The sequence below is a fragment of the Rattus norvegicus genome, chromosome 1 (assembly GCF_021556685.1).
Source record: "Rattus norvegicus strain SHRSP/BbbUtx chromosome 1, alternate assembly SHRSP_T2T, whole genome shotgun sequence".
Classification (NCBI taxonomy): domain Eukaryota; kingdom Metazoa; phylum Chordata; class Mammalia; order Rodentia; family Muridae; genus Rattus; species Rattus norvegicus.
The window spans coordinates 155,634,638-155,655,809 of NC_141534.1; the positions used below are offsets into that span (position 1 = coordinate 155,634,638).

Genomic DNA, 21,172 nt, shown 5'->3' on the forward strand with positions numbered 1-21,172 from the left:
CCATTCCAGACGGTTGTGAGCCATATGTGGTTGGTGGGAATTGAACTCAGGTCCTCTGGGCCCCCTAAGGGTACCTCTTTACTGTTAAATCCATATGTCTTTTTTGACCTGCCTCCCTAAACCAAATCACATAGTACTTGACACTACACATGACTTCACTTACAGAGGAGAGAGGTAAGAATGAATTAAGATAGATAGATAGATAGACAGACAGACAGACAGACAGACAGACAGACAGATGGGGGCAGGCAGTCAGGCAGCCAGGCAGCCAGACAAACATGTATTTCTATAAGCCAAAAGATCTAATTACTGCTCAATTTATTCTAATATTACACACAAAATTAGAATTAGTTTGGTGCATTTTATACAAAGGAAACTTTCCTCTGTATATCTAAAGAACTGAATTTTAAAATGAACCCTGCGGCTTGAGACCCCATATGAACAACAATGCCAACCAACCAGAGCTTCCAGGGACTAAGCCACTACCCAAAGACTATACATGGACTGACCCTGGACTCTGACCTCATAGGTAGCAATGAATATCCTAGTAAGAGCAGCAGTGGAAGGGGAAGCCCTTGGTCCTGACAAGACTGAACCCCCAGTGAACGTGATTGTTGGGGGGAGGGTGGTAATGGGGGAAGGATGGGGAGGAGAACACCCATAGGTAAGGGGAGGGGGAGGGGGAAGGGGGATATTGGCCTGGAAACTGGGAAAGGGAATAACAATCTAAATGTAAATAAGAAATACCCAAGTTAATAAAGATGGAGGAAAAAATATAAAAATAGAATAAATAAATAAAATGAGCCCTGAACGTTTTAATGTTTGCAACCACATTTGCTTCTGCATGCATTCAAGTTTAAGTTTAGAGGGAGGCTGGCAGAGAGGAAGTAGTAGGGACTAGCATTACCTATATGGAAATAATTAGTCTCCTGGCCTAAGGCTGGTATTAGGATCAAAACAAGCTGATACTATCTTAAGAATCCTTCCAATTTCTGAAAAAGTAAAACCTAACTGTTTGGTAGTTGGTCAGAAATTTCTTAGGTTAAGACATTTACTTTATGTTAGAATCAAAAGCAGTTAGGTTTAATGAGCAAATGAGGATGTTTTGTATGGTAGAGATGACTACTGTATCTGGTACACCTGTACCTTCAGCTTACTCAGATGACTCGGGGAGCAAAGTTACTGGAGCCTAGGAGCCAGGGAAGCCTGATCACATGTGCATTGTGGGCAAAGAGTGTTACTTCAGAACAGAAAGTCACTCACATAGTTGATAAAGAAAAGGTATTTAAAATCTGTGTTCAGTCCTTAGACTTCTTTGAACTGCATGCACTAGATGTGCTGATTAACACTGTCACCACAGTAACACTGCAAAACCAACACTGCCTCCCCAGATGTTATGACTAACACTGCATCCCCCAAATGTTATGATGACTAACACTGCATCCCCCCAGAAGTTATGACTAACACTGCATCCCCCCAGAAGTTATGACTAACACTGCATCCCCCCAGAAGTTATGACTAACACTGCATCCCCCCAGAAGTTATGACTAACACTGCATCCCCCCCAGATGTGATGACTAACACTGCATCCCCCCCCAGATGTTTTAACTAACACTGCATACCCCCAGATGTGATGACTAACATTGCATCCCCAGTTATGACTAACACTGCAACTCCAGTTATGATGACTAACACTGCAACCCCCAGATGTGATGACTGACACTGCATCCCTAGATGTGATGGCAAGCAAACTTTACTGATTTAAAACTTTCTGTTTTATAATTCCCAAAACATTCCAGAAACTAGTTTTGGAATTATCTGCGTAACAACTCTTGTACAAAATGAATAGTCTCTAGACCACAACCTATACTATTACATCTGCCCTTCTTTAGATCCTATTAAGTACATTATAACTTTTTTAGGATAGAAATCTAATTATTGTGCAGCTTTCCAAAAGAATAATTTGGAAATAAATAAGTCCAGAAGAAAAGAAGAACCATCATGAATATGGTATTTGGGAACATTCTAAAAAGGTAAGAATTTTTGTTTTTAATTTTCTTTTCTTGGAAGGTACAGGCAAATGAGAAGAAACTAATAAATTAAGAAAGAGAAGATAGATAGATAGATAGATAGATAGATAGATAGATAGATAGATAGATAGATAGATAGATAGATAGAGTGTGTGTGTCTTAATACCTCATTCCTGTTATTAAAAATAAAAAAAAATCAAAGGTTATGTTACAAAACCAGGAATCCAGTTTTCTTTGTTGGATCAACAGAAAAGAAAGCCTGCGTCCATGGAAGGTTAGTGTCTCACCCTAGTGGGACCTTTGACCAACCTTTCCACTTCTCGGAACTGGGTACTCAACATGCAGTAACTCTGTCTATTTTGTGTAGAGCGCTCTTTGCATGTCAGTTTTCTTCTGTCAGTGCACTTCCTGACCAGCACTTCCTGACTTGTTTATTGCTTGTATAAAAACAAAGATGTAATCAGCAGGATTTGGTTGAGTCAGTATAGGAAGTTTGGAACTGAACACACACTGCAAGCACACCAGTACATGCCAATCTAAAGAGCATGCCTTTCAAGGAAGCAATTGACTACTCGATAGGGAGCAGAGCACTGTTGTTAGCACAGCTATGGATCAAATCACTTAAATTCTCTCACTATGGACTCTCAACTTACACACTAGGAAAAATTACCACAAGACATTCAAACAATTAAAAGAAAATAATTATAACTTAGCATAGGACAAATCTAATCTATTTAGTTCATACTAGACATTGTGACAGATGCCTTAGACATACATGATCTTATTTCTCAAGATACAATGCTTTTATCTCAGAGAAGACACTGAGTGAAAAGGTTCCATGTGACAAAATTTAGGCTCAACCCTTGGACTATAAGGTACTCTAGAAGCTTACATGGTTGGTTTTGTTACTAACTTAAAAGCACCGAAGATCTTACAAGCAACCAACAGTTATTCTGGAGAAGAAGGGAAGAGACGAAGCACTAGATATTACTGTCACAGGTCGGATTTCTCTAAGATGCTTTTTAAAAATATCTGCTTCCTATTACTGGCATTCTGTTGTCATCAAACCTCAAAGCCACCTCTGTCTGTAATACTAACACTTTGTTCATTCACCTGAGATTTAGTCTTACTCCACTCATAATGGCTAAGATTAAGATTATTGATTAACTGGCAACAAATGCTAGAGAGGATGCCAGAAAAGACAACCCTCATCTACTGCTAGTAAGAATGCAAATTGGTACAGCCCTAATGGAAGTCAATGAGGAGAATTCTCAAAGTTAAAAACGGGTCTACCATCACTCCTCAGCACATACCCAAAGGATTCAATACCCTACTACAGAGACACTTGTTTAGGCATGGTCACTGCAGTTCTCTCCACCACACCTAGGAAAGGTAATGAGAATCTCATACATACACACAGTGGAATTCTATTAATCTGTAATGAAATATTAATCATGAAATTTGCAGGTACATGGATGAAACTGGAAACTATACTCAGGGAGGTAACCCAGATGTAGAAAGACAAATCCAAGTTCCCTCTCTTGTGGATCCTAGCACCAAATCTTTGAATTAACACAGTACTAACATTTAAACATTAAAATGTCAATAAGGATATTTACATTACTGCTTGTCTTAAACTAAAATGAAACAGCATTTGCCACAGAAGCCCTGGGTAAATCCACCCACAGATCTGTCCATCAGACATTCAGATCCCTATCACCAACCAGGCTCGTGCCTCAAGAAGCACAGGTCTACAGCTAAGGGATTCCCATGCTGTGCCTATTCTACAGTGGAGTATCCTGCACTAGTTATTAGAGCAGGCTCCTAGAGAGTTACAAAAGAAAGGCTCCCACCCAGGAAGCCAAGTAGAAAAACTTGTTGTAAATGGTTAATGTGACATAATCTGAAATCCCCTGAGAAGGGAGCCTCATGAGGGACATGCTCTCACGAGAATTATGTGAGTAGGCAGCACCATCTCATGGACTGTACAGTGAACTGACTGAAAGGTGGAGAGGGAGCTGAACACCAGCACACACATATTTATTAGCCTGCCTCTCTCTCTCTCTCTCTCTCTCTCTCTCTCTCTCTCTCTCTCTCTCTCTCTCTCTCTCTGACTGTGGATATGATGCAACCAGCCATTTCAACTTCCTGCTGCCTTAACTTCTATGCAACAATGGACCATAATTTGGAATTGGAAGCCAAATAAATACTGTCTTAAGTTGCTTTTTCCAGGGTATTTTCTCACAGCAACAGGAAATGACACTAAGACAAATGCCACAAGTAGATTAAGGGTCAAACTCCATAAACACCTTGTCAAATCAGCAACAAATCATACCACTGTATTCTTCTTTATGTAGTGAACCTTTAAAATACACTCTGTTTTGTTATTTCCTTATATTATCTTAAACTATTATCCTTCTTAAGGTCAAAAAGTAAAAAAATGAAAGACATTTCAAGACGTTTTAGGAAAGCAGCTATGCACTGAAATGAATCTACAGTTTAAAATAAGATATATATACTAGACTAGCCCAGCCTTGTAACTTCGTAGCATTTCAAAGCAATTCTCATGGACAGACAAGGCTGGTAACCTAAACTTGAATGTATGAGGCGGACAGGACATATACACCTTCCTAGAAGGAGAAAATGTTAAAGCTATCCAGAACTATAAACCTCATCTAATCCACATTCTCAAAACTCAGAATACCAATGGCAAGAAATTAAGTATATTCCCGTAGACACAACTAGAAAAGCCAGAAAGAGAAACTGGGTGTACTCAGATGCAAGATTTTTGTGACAAGAGGCTGCTTAAGCCAAGAAGGAGGACATGATTCTAATTCTTGTACTATGACCTCAATGAAGTTCACACAGAGCGTAAGTCTACATACAGGAAATTCAAGAAAATGTAAGGTTTGCCTTCTTAACCTAGAAGTTCTTGTCAAAAATAATAGTGCTAAGTGAATAAAATTGATAGTTATTAGTTTTTCTTGTAATTCTCAATTGATATCTAAAATATAAAAATTGTGCATATTAAAGAGCTCACCAAAAAGTGATGTTTCAAGACATGACCACATTATTTAATTTTTAAATCAAGTTAAGTATCCCTCCCTTCTCAAACATTAATCATTTCTTTATCGTAATGACTTTCAAGGCTCTTGTGGTTTTTTAAAATATACAGTATATTAGTGTTATCTATAGTCTCACTATTGCACATTAGTACTCCAGAAATTCTTATTAAATCCGTATTGTTCAAGCTTTCCAATCCTTCCCTCCACTGTACCCCTCCCCTTGATTAACTATATCCATCTATTCTCAGTTTCTGTGTGATCAATATCTTTTATGACCAACTTTTTAATGATTTAACATGAGACACATGTGATGCTCAACATTCTGTGTCTGGTAATGGCACCTGGCATTATCATCTCCAACTCTCTTCCTGTTGTCACAAATTAAGGGGTCTGTTGATTTTCATCAAGTAGTATTCTTTTGATCTATACGGTCCACAGTCCTTCCTCCACTGCTCAACAGGCAGGTACTACTCTATCTGTTGGATTCTATTTGTTGGTTTTTACAAAGAGTGCTACAGTTAACACACAGGTGTGCATGCCCCTTCAACATGTGGATTTCATTTGCCTTGGCTAAATATCAAGGAGTATGACTGCTGGGTCATGTCAGTTTACTGTGGAGCCTCCATGTTCCAAGGTGGTGATAGCAATCTACTTTCCCACCAGTAGTGTGTACGTGGGGGTCACGGTGTAGGACTACATCTTCACCAGTACTCACTCACTGTACACTTTCTTACTAAGTTTTCACTGGGTTTTCTCTGAGGATAGGGCTTTTTGGTGCTGAGAGTTTTCTATGACTCCAAATGTATTTTAGGTTTTTCTGGGTTTGGTTATTGTTGCTTGTTTTCTGGTTATCTGAAGAGTGTTACTGGCATATAAGTACTTCATTGCATCTGCGGAATGCTTTGGGTAGCATGGGCATACACTGGCTTCCAAGTCCATCAATATTGACTTGCTTTTCTGGTACAGGAGTTCCTTATGAATCCTGGGAGTTTTGTAGTTTGGGGGCTTAAATGAAGTCTTTAGTCTATTTGTATTTGATTTTTATAACTGGTGGATGAACTTGTTTCATTTTTCTGCAAGTGAATACCTAATTACTCCAGTATCTATTTATGGAAGGCTGTTCCTTTCAGTGTGAATTCCTGTCAAAATCACCTGGATGTCAGTGTGTGGGTTTACCTCCAGGCTCCCCTCCATTGCTCTATGTGTTGTTTTTATGTCAGTAGGTGCTGTTTTGATGACTGCAGTTCTGCAGCATACTTGAAGTCAAGTAGTATATCTACTTTTCCATTCCATTTGATGAATCTTTAGTGCTCAGAGGTATTTTGGGGTTTTCTGGGGTTTGCTGTTATTGTTGCATCTGTGGAATGATTTGGGTAGCATGGGCATAAATATCTCTCCCATCTCTCCTCATAACACTTTGTAAGGAAAGTCGTTCTGGTGTATAAATGAGATTTATTATAATGTGCTTAGAATATAAAACCTCAACAAAGGTTACTGCAGCAAACACTCAACCTCCTCTCATGTTTTCTCTGGATTCACCAATTAAAGTTATGTGTCCCCCGTGGCTCTCCAGAGCTCTCCACCTTGCTTCTCTTCAGACTGACTGTCTTTCAACATCCTCACCTTCAGTCCTGCTCATGCATAGCATAAAGGCACAGGTAAAGACGCATCTCCTTGGCAAACCACTAACTGAACACCACTGTGATTTAAATTACTTTTACTTGCAAACCACAGACTTGCTTGCGCCTGATTTTGAAGTTTGGTAAGTAGGTAGTTCCTGATTTCTTTGTCTGCTTTAACAGTCCTCCCTAATAAAAGTAAGTTATTGCTAGGTTAGCATGCATCTTCACCAAGTGGAGGACTGTTCCCCACTTCGCTCACTTGCAGACGACAGGCACCTGAGATAATGTCAGTCATACCGAATAGTCAACAAGTGACTTCTGAATGAAAGCACAATTAAGTCTTTCTGGTCAGAAAATCAATCCTACCAACACTTCAAATGCAATGCCAAAAACTGTCATTTAAAGTGAGATTTTTTTCATTAAATGAAAGTAAATAGATGATTTTTTTATTTAAATGCTGCAAAAAATTTATAGAGCCACAAAAGATTTATCAATTCAGCATGACTAAAGACCAAAGACCAGTGGTTCTCAACCTGTGGGTCACAACCCCTTTCTGGGTTGGAGGGATGTAAATGATCATTTAACAGGGGTCACATAAAATCATCAGAAAACACAGATTATTTATATTACAATCAAAATTATAGTTATTAAGTAACAACAAGATTAATTAATGGCTGGGGTCACAACAACATGAGGATCTGTTCTAAAGGGCTGCAGCATTAGCAAGGTTGAGAACCATTGCTATAGCAAGTCATTTCGCTTGTCATAATGATACCCTATCAATTAAATAATAGATATATGGTTCCAACTGTCTATCAGAGATGAAGCATTTAACCGAAGCCGAGAATTTTAAAGTAAACTCCCTGTGGTAGTCAATCACTTTATTTCCTTTCAGAACTTTATGAATAACCATGTGGAGGCTGACCAGATGGCTCCACAGTTAAGGACACTGCAGTGCCACAGTTAAGGACACTGCTGTGCAAGGCTCAGGCCTTGAGTTTGGTTCCTAAACCCATAAAACTGTGGAAGGAAAGAGCCAAACACACAAGTTGGTCTCTGTCATTCATACGCTCTATGCATACGTGTTTGCTACAGCATGCTGTACCCAGGCACACTCCACAGTAAATGAAATAACGCCTACAAATTAAAGGTCATAAAAAACACCAATCCCTGCTTTATTCTCACCCTAAGCTATTAAAAACATAATTCTTTATATATAAATTTACAGAAGAAACCATCTCTAACACAGTCTGCTTTAGCTGTTATAGATTTTACAAAGAATTTCCCACAGCTGGCTCTTCAATTAGCTCAACCTATTAAGGAGTAAATACTTTGTTTTTCTGCTTAGGTTAAGCCACATAGTTTTCTATACACATCAAAAGTAGAAATTTAGAATACATAAAAATGTTTGCTGATTAATCTTATAAAATTTTAGCAAAAATACAATTGTTTAATATTCAAATATGATCATAAATTCAACAAGAACCATATGAAGCAAATAGTATAGGGGAGAGAGTAGGTTTCAGAGACTGGTTCCAATATAAGCTCTCCTATTTCCTACCTACTTGACCTGAGCCTCCGTGCTATCTGTAATATGAAAGGATAATTTCTCCCATATATTATTACCATGGAGCTTAAAAAAATATAGCATAGCACTCTGCTGCTCAAAATGTCTTTCATACATTTAATCTGTAACATAGTATTCAAAGCCCTTCAATAATTTCCTTGATAAAATGAGACATTCCATTTTCAGAGCTCCTAAAATATGAAAACTAATATCTATCTTACTGATTTTTAAGAACAGATGAACAGATTGCTTAAGCACTTGGTCCAATGTTAATCCAGGTTGGCCATATGCAGTAACTTCCAGTAGAAAGGGAAGAATGGCTGGAAAACCAGCATACTAGTTACCGCCCATTCAATAAAGTCTAGTCTTATACCCAGTATATACTGACACACTCAAGTAACTGCTTAGAAAGCCTTCCTATGTGACAGGAGATAAAGTACAAAAGTACATTATTACCCCTTCTGAATAAGCATACAATAACTAATAAAACTGAAATTCATTGCCAGGCTCTCTAGGCAGATAAAGTTTCCTTTATTAATATAGCACTAATCAATTTATTATGGATATGGGGGATTTCTTCAATAAAATATGCTAATATAGTGATGTGCAATGTATAATGAAATATCTAGGAATTTTAAATGATGCCATGTTGCTCTTAATGAACAAATATACAAACCAACCCAAATTATAATCATACAGGTATATAATTCCAATTTCCTGTTAGTCCCTTCCACTGTTAAATATTGAGCTTACTCAATTAGAAATACTACATTAAATACCAAAGAACTTAATTCCAGGATAGAAAACACTATTTTATCATTATGCGTTTACCAGTAAAACAGAAAGAATAAAGCAACAAAATACTACATTCACCAGCAGCGTAGTCTGTGTTACCAAGGGAAGAAATGAAGATGAAGACAGCGTAGCCATCAGGCTGCTGCTAAGTTTGATAGGAATTTATTCCAGAGGATAGACTACTTTTAACTGGCATGGACACAGAGAACCATCAAAACTTATAGCCTACGACTTAACTGAACTGACTCAGTAAGACAGAACAAACACATCTCTCCCCCTCCCGTTTTCTCTCTGCCAATGAAGACAGACTAAATACTCTAAATTTTATCATAGGAACTAGTAGCAGTTCTGTATGACATAAGAAGGAAGCACGGCTGTCAAGATGGCCAAGTTCTAAGGCACTGAGTTCAGATTGTAGTCTCCCCTGGATGCGAGTGAGAATCCTTCTTTTGACAAAAAAGGAAGTATAAAAGGCAAATGATTTTTTTCACTAAAATGCCTATGTAAAATTACTAGAGATGCCACCTTCTCTTAAAAGTAAAGAAATTAGGAACCAGAGATTAAATGACTCAGCAATTCATTTTCAACCTAAGCTCTGATTCCACTAAGCAGAAGCAATGATGATGTGTACATCAAGTACAATGTTCTGTCCATTGAGTATTTCTGTTACACAGAGCATCACAGAAAACCATCCCCACAGGATATATTGTAGATACTGCAAACCAAGAATTAACGCAAAAATAATAAACAAGGCATAACTATATCAAGATTCTCATCTTACTTCTCCATTTCTTAATGTTGTGATGGTTCCTCTTGCAACACCCATTCTAAATAGTGTTTCTGTGGCCTGTGAATAAACAGAAAGATATACATAACTAAGTGCATGATGTGTACACAACTGCATATCTCACCCAAGACTGTACAACGCCAATGCTGTAACACACCCAGTACCTTCAGGCGAAATGTAGGACACAAAGGAGTAACAAGTTCTAAATTATCCCCAGAACAGTTTTCAGGCTTCTGACTTTAAAGACCTTATGTGAAAGGTTCCTAAGTTATTTACATGCTGGATCCTGTGCATCAGCATTTCAAATATGTTCACTTAGAGAAGTGTAACCTTAGCAAAATTTAACATTTTGTATTCAATTTAGAAGCTGCTGGTTATTCTGAATGTTATTTTCTAACAAATTCACTCAAACCACTTGTCTACTTTAAAATACAGTGGGTCAGGGAGGATTAATTTAGAAATGTAGAGATAACACCCCAGTCATTGATCTCTACAAACTAGCAAAAATCATAAAAGGACATTAAGCAAACAATTTCATTTACAAAGGCATTAAAATTTAAAATCTTAGCAAATGAATTTAATCATGGACGTTAAAAACAGTGTGCACTATAAACAACAAAATTCAAAATTTAAGACACAAATAAATGCAAAAACATCTTCTGCTCCTGTGTTTGGAAGACTTACATCCAAAGTAATTTACATACTTAATGCCTATAAAATTACAATAACTTTATTTTATAGAAAAAGCCTAAAACTCATTAAAAACTTCCTAACTAGAAGTGAGGTGGGAAAAACCGTAGATTTGCTTTGTTATAAATAATAGTTACAAGGTAAGTTTGAACAGGATCTGGTGATCATTAAATTCTATTTTAAGTACATGTTGGGTGTTTCCATGATGCGAACATCTTAGCCAAGTTCCCATGTTTTACAGCACAAAGCCAAGAGCAGCCACAACTGAATCAGGAAGAGCAAATGTGGGGATGAAGGTGAACATATGAGAGCCCAGCACGCAAGAGGCTGACAAGAGTCTCAGACACCCAAAGCAATGACAATTAATGACAGCAATGTACCAGTTAGTGAAGAGCTGACTGCAGGGACTCCTTGTGAATTTCACATCAATGCACCCCAATCCCACTCATCTGCCTGACCCTTTGTACCTGTTCTCCATCCTTGCAACCAAACTACCAATAGAAAAAAGAAAAAACGTCACATCATGGAAGCTATAGTGTGTCTCAGTGTGCCCCACAGTAAATACTCTTTTATCCACACTTCTTTACTTGTAAAGGTTCCCTGCAATGAGTCATTGTTCTGATTTGAGGTCTCTGGCTTGTGCTACACTAGCAATACTGGATCCTCACTAGGACTCCCCTTTGAAGGATACCCAGTTTTTGCCCTGTGTCATGGAGACTTTACAGCTTTAGATCTGTAGGACTTTCTACCTGACCATTTATATCTAAGATGTACATCTTCATGAGCTCCAGCACTCAGGAGAGCAGGAACAAGCCAACCCAGTACCTAGCATGGGCAGCACAACAGAGCCAGCCCTGCTGGCATGGGCAGGTAAACCAGCCCTGGGCACATGAGAGAAGGAGAGCTGGCTCTGCCTAACTGTTGCTTGCTGTAACGTTGAGCAAGCTAGCCAGGGCAACGCTGGAGAGCTCGCCCTAGTGTTGCAGGTAGGTCTAGGAGAGCTGGCAGACTGACCGGTCCAACTATTGCTCAGGCCCAGATCTAGGGCTTTGAGTTAGTCACGGAATCTTTTGAAATCCACAGCTCGAGTCCTTAATGTCAGGTAGAAAGTGGGAGGCCAGAAAGGAAGGAGGAACAGAGGGAGTATAGAAACTGAGCAAGAATAAACCTGCAGAGGATGGGGTTACAAGTATGCACAAAGCTATAAATGGTGCTACAAGGAAAACATAAATAAAACTGAACTCTCCCTCCTCTTCCCTGCTTTATCTCTGCTTTATCCAATCCCTTTTGCTCCTCTTTCTTCTCTGAACAGAGATAGAATAATCTTGTGAAAATGACAAAAATACAAACTTTAAGGAGGGTGACAGTAATGGGAAGAGAGGGAGGTGGCCCGGGGAATGAAGTCCAGCCGAGCTGGGAGAACATGCATTGCTGTTGGACTAAATCTAGAGTTACAACAAGGGAGGTGGGCAGCTTACAAGTTGTGGAGGCAAAGCACAGGTCATATGGGACATGGGTGGGAGTCTCAATTGGACTTAACTGGTAAAATGCAATCTGTAAGGAAGAACAATCTTTCCTGCGGTTGTTTAGATGGAAGGTCACAATCTTAGAGCTCCTACGCACAAGGCAACACTCATAGCGCTGCGAAGCAGAGGAACTGACATCCAAGCATGAACACAAAAAAATAATTAAAAAACTAAAATCTATTCATGAAAATGCACACAATTTCAATATAATTTGATAAGAGGTTCAAAGTAGACCATTGTTGAGAAAGGAGTTATTCACATACTCCCAACATAAATTATACATCAATGAGTTCACTGATAGATTTTACTGAAGCACATAAAACTAGCTGAAAGATCTACTTGTAAAACTGTCACCAATGACGCATTTGCTTGTATTCTACTCTCGGCATGCAGCGGTGTGCCATACGTCTTCCAGTTTCTGTGAAAGCCAGACAACTCAGGAAGGTGATTTCATAGAGGAGGCACGGAAAGGCGGATGTAGCAGGCAATAGCTTGAGATAAAGTCAACAATGGTTTCTCAAAACCAGATCAAATTACTTTTATGTCTCAAACCATAGATAAAAGGGAGAGCTATCTAAGGAGACATGATTTGAAGACAAAATTCTTTCTCCTTAGTATCCAAGTGAACTTTATCCAAACCTCATCTTCAGTACCTAAATGAACAGATTTTGCTACCTCTTTCCACCGATGTTTTAAATATGACTCAATCTAGCAGCGTTCTGTCAGTAAGGCTAAGCTGCCCTGGATTCTGCTGGAAAGCACTAGAGTGTGCAGCTTCCTTCTGACCTCTACTAAAGGGTTTAATTTACTTGTACCTAAGCCAGTGCTAACAAGTGTGGGAGGGAAGTGGCTAAGAGAGAAGACTGTCAGGACTTGTACCTATTTCGCAGGAACTGTTTTTAAAACTGCCCCACTCCTAGGGTCCCCTTCCACCTGAGAGGAATAACACTGAGTATTCATTTGGTATTTCCTATGTGACTAGAGGTGGGTATCCTTATTTTAAAATATTATCAAGAAAAAATACTTTTTAATCATAATGCTAGATAAGAAACCCAGTCTCATAAATCCTAGATTAATTCTAAGTTTAAGACTATGAGTGTATGTGCCTGTGTGTGCATGTGGGCCTGTCAAAAACACCTATAGGAACGCAGTGAAGAAACAGCAGTAGTAATCGCAAGGGACTTTCTTTATCCTTGATTTTCTAATGTTGCCCTCTGTCCATTTGGTGATCTCTACCCAGGGGGTGGATATGTCCTATGACTCCAGAGAATAGCTGAAACTGCAGAGGGTATCATGCCATATACATATATACGCATATGTGCATGTACACATAAAATGCTTCCATGTAAAATGCTTCCACACATGTTTATGGAAAGTATAACTTCTAAATTAGACACATTAGAAGATGAACAAAAATAATTGAAAAAATTTGACAATACCATCCACATGTTATTTAAATCTTGAATTACATATTTTCAGAATTTTATATTTAATGTTTAATACCTTTAATAGCTAAATTTAAGCATTGCTATCATATATAAATTATTATAAATAAATTCATTCATTTTGGATGAGTAACTGGCCACATAGAAGAGCCAGGAGCTACTTTGGAAGGGGCAAGTTCCCATAAACCTTTGAGTGTTTCCCTATTGTTTCTAATACTCAAGCTTTTATCCGATTTTCTGCAGGAGGAACCACTTGAAGAACTCTCTACCCTACTATCATTAGATGTTCTTAATACGTCTTTCATAAGTACAGAAGTAAGAGATGGGAGACAGAGGAGAGAGATCTGCCTGTCCCTGTGCTAGGGCACTGGGCAGATAGTAAACACACTGTTAAAGCACTGAGAAACCAAGAGGTGGTAATAAATTCTTTAAAGTCTTAGTATATTCATTCTTTTGATGTTCCTTTTTCTTGCAAATATATAAAAATGTTGTAAGATGGGACAATCTGATTACCTAACTGGCAAATGTTGGATTCTCCATGGCTACACTAGCAGTCCCTGACCAAAAGACCTGCCTGTAGTCAAACAGCTAGCTGAACTTTCAAATGCCAGAATCAACCAGGAAGTGTTAGCATTCAATCCACGGCTCCAGAAAACTATGCAATGAGAGCAGCTAATTCTGAAGATCATTAGTGAAAATAAGGGCTATATAAAAGAATTGTTATAACTTTTTGTTGTCCCAAGCCTTGGTGAACTCTAGTGATATTGAAGACAGCTGAAGAAGGAGCAAAAGGAATAAGTAAACCAAGAAAAAACTGGGGTAAGAACAGGGAAATAGTAAAAATAGAACAGAAAGCTCAGCTCTTGGCTAAAAATCCATAGAGCCAAAAAAGAAAAATTACAAGACTTAGTCACTGGAGCAATTCCCGACACCTGCAGGCCTGCAGGCCTGCATCGCAGAGGTTTCACATCCAGGAGCTTGAACACTGGCCCCATCTAGGACTAAGGAATCGGAGGCCTGCTAGAAGATGCCACAGCAACCTTTAACCAGAGCTCAGGAAGCCCAACTTCTTTGTCCTACACAGAAGATGTAACACAAGAGGACAGACAGCAGCTGTTGCTGCTCCTGCCTGCAGGCATAATATGTACAAAGGACAATGATGATAATGGTGGTTATGGTCGTGGTGGTGGTGGTGGTGGTGGTGGTGGAGGAGGAGGAGGAGGAGTTGAGTATGAACCATGTAAATTTCAAACTCAACTTAACAACTCAAACAATGATATTGTAAATCACACTACCACAATATGATGCAAAGATGCACTAATTTGATGTTTATATTCTGAGCAATGACAGGCAAAGTCTTTACTTTCCATAATTAAGCCACTGTGTCTCTGCCACAGCAGAAAACTTTGTACCGTCAAAGCAGTATGATTCAAAACACAATGCACACTCATTCCGTGTAGCATGTTAGTGTTGTGTGCCATGGCATGCACAGTGCACAGTCTACATGCTTACAATCAGAAAGTCATGATGGGCAACACAGACAAAAACTGCCAGAAATACCTTGGCTTCATTGTTAATTGTTTTGAATTAATTTTGTGTCATTGAGTAATTAGAAAATTTCTACTGCTTCCAAATGTACGCAGCTCCCATGTCTAGTTACATGCATGGGGGTGACCACAGCTTAAGGAGCTGAGCTCTGGTGTGGTACTCTGAGGAAAGAAGCGCCACACTCAGGAGCTACACAAGGCAAACAAGCAAACTCGTCTTACCTGCACTTGCCACTGCCCTGTTCTTGTTCAAGTCCACATATGTTAGGTGAGAAGCTTAAAGGGCACACTTGAGTCTACCCCGCAACGACTTACCACACTGCACAGCAGTTGAAGTTCTGTATGAGTAAGTGCTCACATACTGGTTGGGGACGTGTGGTCAACCAGAGTGTGAATAAATATATGCCGACTGTATTATAGCAATCTCAAATGTTGAAAATATAGTCTGCTGGTCTTTCATGCTAATGAAATCATCTTGCTCTTCTTAGACATCATAAATGTCATAATCTGTTTTCATTCAGAACTCGGGAACTATTGATGACATATGGAGACAACGGGTTCAGAAGCAGTTCAAGGTTGTGAGGAATGCTACTTCTGCTCAGAGACATGGGCTGTTGAGTTCTGCAGGAACGCAAATGATAGGCAGATGCTCGTTTCCAAAAGGAAAGCAACAGTGTGGTCTAGGAAGAGCGCCCTTTTGTAAACACAGGTCTGTCATGTTCCCTTCAGTGTGACGTGACCTCTCATGTACCCTGTTATGTTCCTGTCTTCCTGTAGCATAATAAAAAGTATCAAAAGAAAAGTCCATTTCCCCCATAATCCTATCTTCTTTAATTAATCACAACAAATAAGCAAAATATTACAAGACAACAAGCACAAAACAATAAGATAAAGAGTTCTACTACTTCAATCCTCTTTCGAAACAAGAGTTCTGTCAATTACAGAACTGAATTTCCTCAACTTAATGTGGTGTCTGATTTGTCATTTAAAATATTTTTGAAAGTATACAAATCCAGCCCATGTAGTAAATAGTTGTTAGATGACTATTCAACAACCCCATTCCTTCCTCTGCCCCTGTTCTAAGAAATGGTGACTGTCTCTAGATAATTCTTCTTGGTTTTTAAGTGGACAGTGGTTATTACAGTTTCCACCAGAAATGTCTCCCAGTAGCTCGTATTTTCAGCAATTGGCCTCTAGGTCTTAGTGCTATTTTGAAAGCTATGGAGTTTTTAGGAGGTGCGGCTAACAGGTGCAGCTAACATGAAGACTAGCTCAGCCTTGGACCTAGCTCTACTTCCCATCTGCTGTCATGTGAAGACGACATCACCTTGTACTCCTACTCTCTGTCATGATGATCTGAATTTTCTCTGAAGACTGAGCCAACATAAACCTTTCCCTGGCTTCAGTGTTTTCTGTCAGGTATTTTCAGTCACAATGCTACAAAAGCTAACATCAACATTGGTATGAATAAACATGTAATAATTACTCCTTTTGAGAGTTTTTAATACATGAAAATAATCCTGGAAATAAGTTATAATAAGTAATTAAATTTGTAAAAAATATATAATATACATCCTACATTTAAGAACAGAGGTTTCATTGGGCTTTAAATATAAAATGTTACCAGTGGGCTCTGGTGCTAGATTCTTGGTCCTTAATGATTATGCTATTTTAGGAGGTGTTAAACACTATAAGAGGTGATGTTCCTTTTAAACAGTAGGTCACTGTGGGTGCAACTTCAAAAGTTATACCATTCTCTATTTCCACACTGCCTCTTCCATACACATCTATCGTCATGATATATTACTTCATTGCAAGACCCAACACATGAAGTCAACTACCCATTGCACAAATGCTCGATAACGCTCAGCCAAAAGAAATCCTTCCTCTCTTAAGTTGCTTTCTCGGGAATTCTAGCCAAAGCTAAAGAAAATTAACAAACTCTAAAATACACAAATACAGCAGCATGAACAAATACTATATAATCTATACTCCATTACAATAACTGACATACAGCAGAAACAAAACCATTGAAGCTTGGAATCAGCTTATTAATCAAGCTGACCTCGTGATGTTTTTGTTAGTTTTTTTTCCAATGTATTTTTTTTAAAACTTTACTAAAAATTAGGAAGCTGGAGCTGAGTTAAATTCTAGGCTTTATTCTATGAAATCTGTTTATGTGTCTCTTGTGGCCAGCACTATGCTGGCTTTGGTACCATGGCTCTGCAGTACATGGGGAGATTCCTTCTGTGTTAGCATTTCTGCTCAGCATTGCTTTACATAGTTGGGGATATTTGCAGTTTGCTATCTTCTATGACTCCAGTGGTTTTTGTGTTATTATAGCCTGGGCTTTTTTGCTAGTAGGTATCTTCCTCCACCACTGGTGTTGGAGGGATTGTTATTTATTCTGTGGACATTATTAGTCCCCAGTTCTCCCTTGTTAGTCTATCACTTTCACAAAATCTATTGTCTGCTACTTATGAATTGAATTGCACACTTTCCTCTCTATGCAAGGCATTCCTTCATTATTTTCTGTTGTACTGGCTTGGATACCGTGAATTTCTTTAACTTGCACTTATCTTAAAATATTATTATTGTTCCATCAATTTTGATATGATCTGTTGGATGTAACAATCTTAATTGGCAGTTATGTTTTTTCAGAGCTTGAAATATAACATCCGATGTGTTTGTTAGCATTTAGTGTTCTTAATGTGAGAACTGATGTCATTCTTGAGATGATAACTGATGTCATTATTGAGGTGTTTACCTTTTATGTGAGTTGATATTTTTTCCTTTACAGCTTTTTTTTTTTTGAAGATTTATTTATTTATTTTATGTACAGCATTCTGTCTGCATATGTGACTGCAGGCCAGAAGAGGGCACCAGATCTCATTACAGATGGTTGTGAGCGACCATGTGGTTGCTGGGAATTGAACTCATGACCTCTGGAAGAGCAGTCAGTGATCTTAAGAACTGAGCCATCGCGAGCGAACTTGAGCCTTGGGACCACAGGTAAGACCAACTTTTCTGCTGCAAGAAAGCTGCCTGGTGAGCTTGGGACACATGGAAGCAGAATTCCTCTAGGACCGGGCACGTTCTGTGTTTAGGGGAAGTCCCACACCTGCGGATCCCGGCCCCCAGCAGCTCTCTGCTCCCAGACCCTGTGAGAGAGAGACCCAACCGCCTGGTCAGGTGGGCACTCCTGAGGCTGCAGAGCGGAAGAGACCACCAACACTGCCCACCCCTGCCCACATCCCTGGCCCAAGAGGAAACTGTATAAGGCCTCTGGGCTCCCGTCGGGGAGGGCCCAGAGCGGCAGGACCCCTGCCTGAGACACCACAGGAACCTGAAGGAAACAGACCGGATAAACAGTTCTCTGCACCCAAATCCCATGCGAGGGAGAGCTAAACCTTCAGAGAGGCAGACAAGCCTGGGAAACCAGAAGAGACTGCTCTCTGTACACACATCTCGGACGCCAGAGGAAAACACCAAAGGCCATCTGGAACCCTGGTGCACTGAAGCTCCCGGAAAAGGCGGCACAGGTATTCCTGGTTGCTGCCGCTGCAGAGAGCCCGTGGGCAGCACCCCACGAGCGAACTTGAGCCTCGGGACCAGAGGTAAGACCAACTTTTCTGCTGCAAAAAAGCTGCCTGGTGAACTCAAGACACAGGCCCACAGGAACAGCTAAAGACCTGTAGAGAGGAAAAACTACACGCCCGAAAGCAGAACACTCTGTCCCCATAACTGACTGAAAGAGAGGAAAACAGGTCTACAGCACTCCTGACACACAGGCTTATAGGACAGTCTAGCCACCGTCAGAAATAGCAGAACAAAGTAACACTAGAGATAATCTGATGGCGAGAGGCAAGCGCAGGAACCCAAGCAACAGAAACCAAGACTACTTGCCATCATCGGAGCCCAATTCTCCCACCAAAACAAACATGGAATATCCAAACACACCAGAAAAGCAAGATCTAGTTTCAAAATCATATTTGATCATGATGCTGGAGGACTTCAAGAAAGACGTGAAGAACTCCCTTAGAGAAACACAGGAAAACATTAATAAACAAGTGGAAGCCTACAGAGAGGAATCGCAAAAATCCCTAAAAGAATTCCAGAAAAACACAATCAAACAGTTGAAGGAATTAAAAATGGAAATAGAAGCAATCAAGAAAGAACACATGGAAACAACCCTGGATATAGAAAACCAAAAGAAGAGACAAGGAGCTGTAGATACAAGCTTCACCAACAGAATACAAGAGATGGAAGACAGAATCTCAGGAGCAGAAGATTCCATAGAAACCATTGACTCAACTGTCAAAGATAATGTAAAGCAGAAAAAGCTACTGGTCCAAAACATACAGGAAATCCAGGACTCAATGAGAAGATCAAACCTAAGGATAATGGATAAACAAGAGAGTGAAGACTCCCAGCTCAAAGGACCAGTAAATATCTTCAACAAAATCATAGAAGAAAACTTCCCTAATCTAAAAAAAGAGATACCCATAGGCATACAAGAAGCCTACAGAACTCCAAATAGATTGGACCACAAAAGAAACACCTCCCGTCACATAATAGTCAAAACACCAAACGCACAAAATAAAGAAAGAATATTAAAAGCAGTAAGGGAAAAAGGTCAAGTAACATATAAAGGCAGACCTATCAGAATCACACCAGACTTCTCGCCAGAAACTATGAAGGCCAGAAGATCCTGGACTGATGTCATACAGACCCTAAGAGTACACAAATGCCAGCCCAGGTTACTGTATCCTGCAAAACTTTCAATTAACATAGATGGAGAAACCAAGATATTCCATGACAAAACCAAATTTACACAATATCTTTCTACAAATCCAGCACTACAAAGGATAATAAATGGTAAAGCCCAACATAAGGAGGCAAGCTATAACCTAGAAGAAGCAAGAAACTAATCGTCTTGGCAACAAAACAAAGAGAATGAAAGCACACAAACATAACCTCACATCCAAATATGAATATAACGGGAAGCAATAATCACTATTCCTTAATATCTCTCAACATCAATGGCCTCAACTCCACAATAAAAAGACATAGATTAACAAACTGGATACGCAACGAGGACCCTGCATTCTGCTGCCTACAGGAAACACACCTCAGAGACAAAGACAGACACTACCTCAGAGTGAAAGGCTGGAAAACAACTTTCCAAGCAAATGGTCAGAAGAAGCAAGCTGGAGTAGCCATTCTAATATCAAATAAAATCAATTTTCAACTAAAAGTCATCAAAAAAGATAAGGAAGGACACTTCATATTCATCAAAGGAAAAATCCACCAAGATGAACTCTCAATCCTAAATATCTATGCCCCAAATACAAGGGCACCTACATATGTAAAAGAAACCTTACTAAAGCTCAAAACACACATTGCACCTCACACAATAATAGTGGGAGATTTCAACACCCAACTCTCATCAATGGACAGATCATGGAAACAGAAATTGAACAGAGATGTAGACAGACTAAGAGAAGTCATGAGCCAAATGGACTTAACGGATATTTATAGAACATTCTATCCTAAAGCAAAAGGATATACCTTCATCTCAGCTCCTCATGGTACTTTCTCCAAAATTGACCATATAATTGGTCAAAAAACGGGCCTCAAGAGGTACAGAAAGATAGAAATAATCCCATGCGTGCTATCGGACCACCACGGCCTAAAACTGGTCTTCAATAACAATCAAGGAAGAATGCCCACATATACTTGGAAATTGAACAATGCTCTACTCAATGATAACCTGGTCAAGGAAGAAATAAAGAAAGAAATTAAAAACTTTTTAGAATTTAATGAAAATGAAGGTACAACATACCCAAACTTATGGGACACAATGAAAGCTGTGCTAAGAGGAAAACTCATAGCGCTGACTGCCTGCAGAAAGAAACAGGAAAGAGCATATGTCAGCAGCTTGACAGCACACCTAAAAGCTCTAGAACAAAAAGAAGCACATACACCCAGGAGGAGTAGAAGGCAGGAAATAATCAAACTCAGAGCTGAAATCAACCAAGTAGAAACAAAAAGGACCATAGAAAGAATCAACAGGACCAAAAGTTGGTTCTTTGAGA

General features: G+C 39.3%; 1 protein-coding gene across 7 annotated transcripts in view; it reads right to left on the reverse strand.

Annotated features, from left to right (window-relative positions):
- The window catches only part of Tmem135 (transmembrane protein 135), a 280,538-nt gene that overhangs the window by 102,389 nt on the left and 156,977 nt on the right, over positions 1-21,172 (reverse strand). For 5 of the 7 annotated variants that reach the window (NM_001013896.1, XM_087656459.1, XM_087656454.1 and 2 more), the window contains 1 exon segment: positions 9,861-9,926. The exons of 1 other annotated variant lie outside the window; for it this stretch is intronic. In NM_001013896.1, the coding sequence (NP_001013918.1) occupies positions 9,861-9,926 (66 nt within the window). 7 annotated transcript variants of the gene reach the window in all.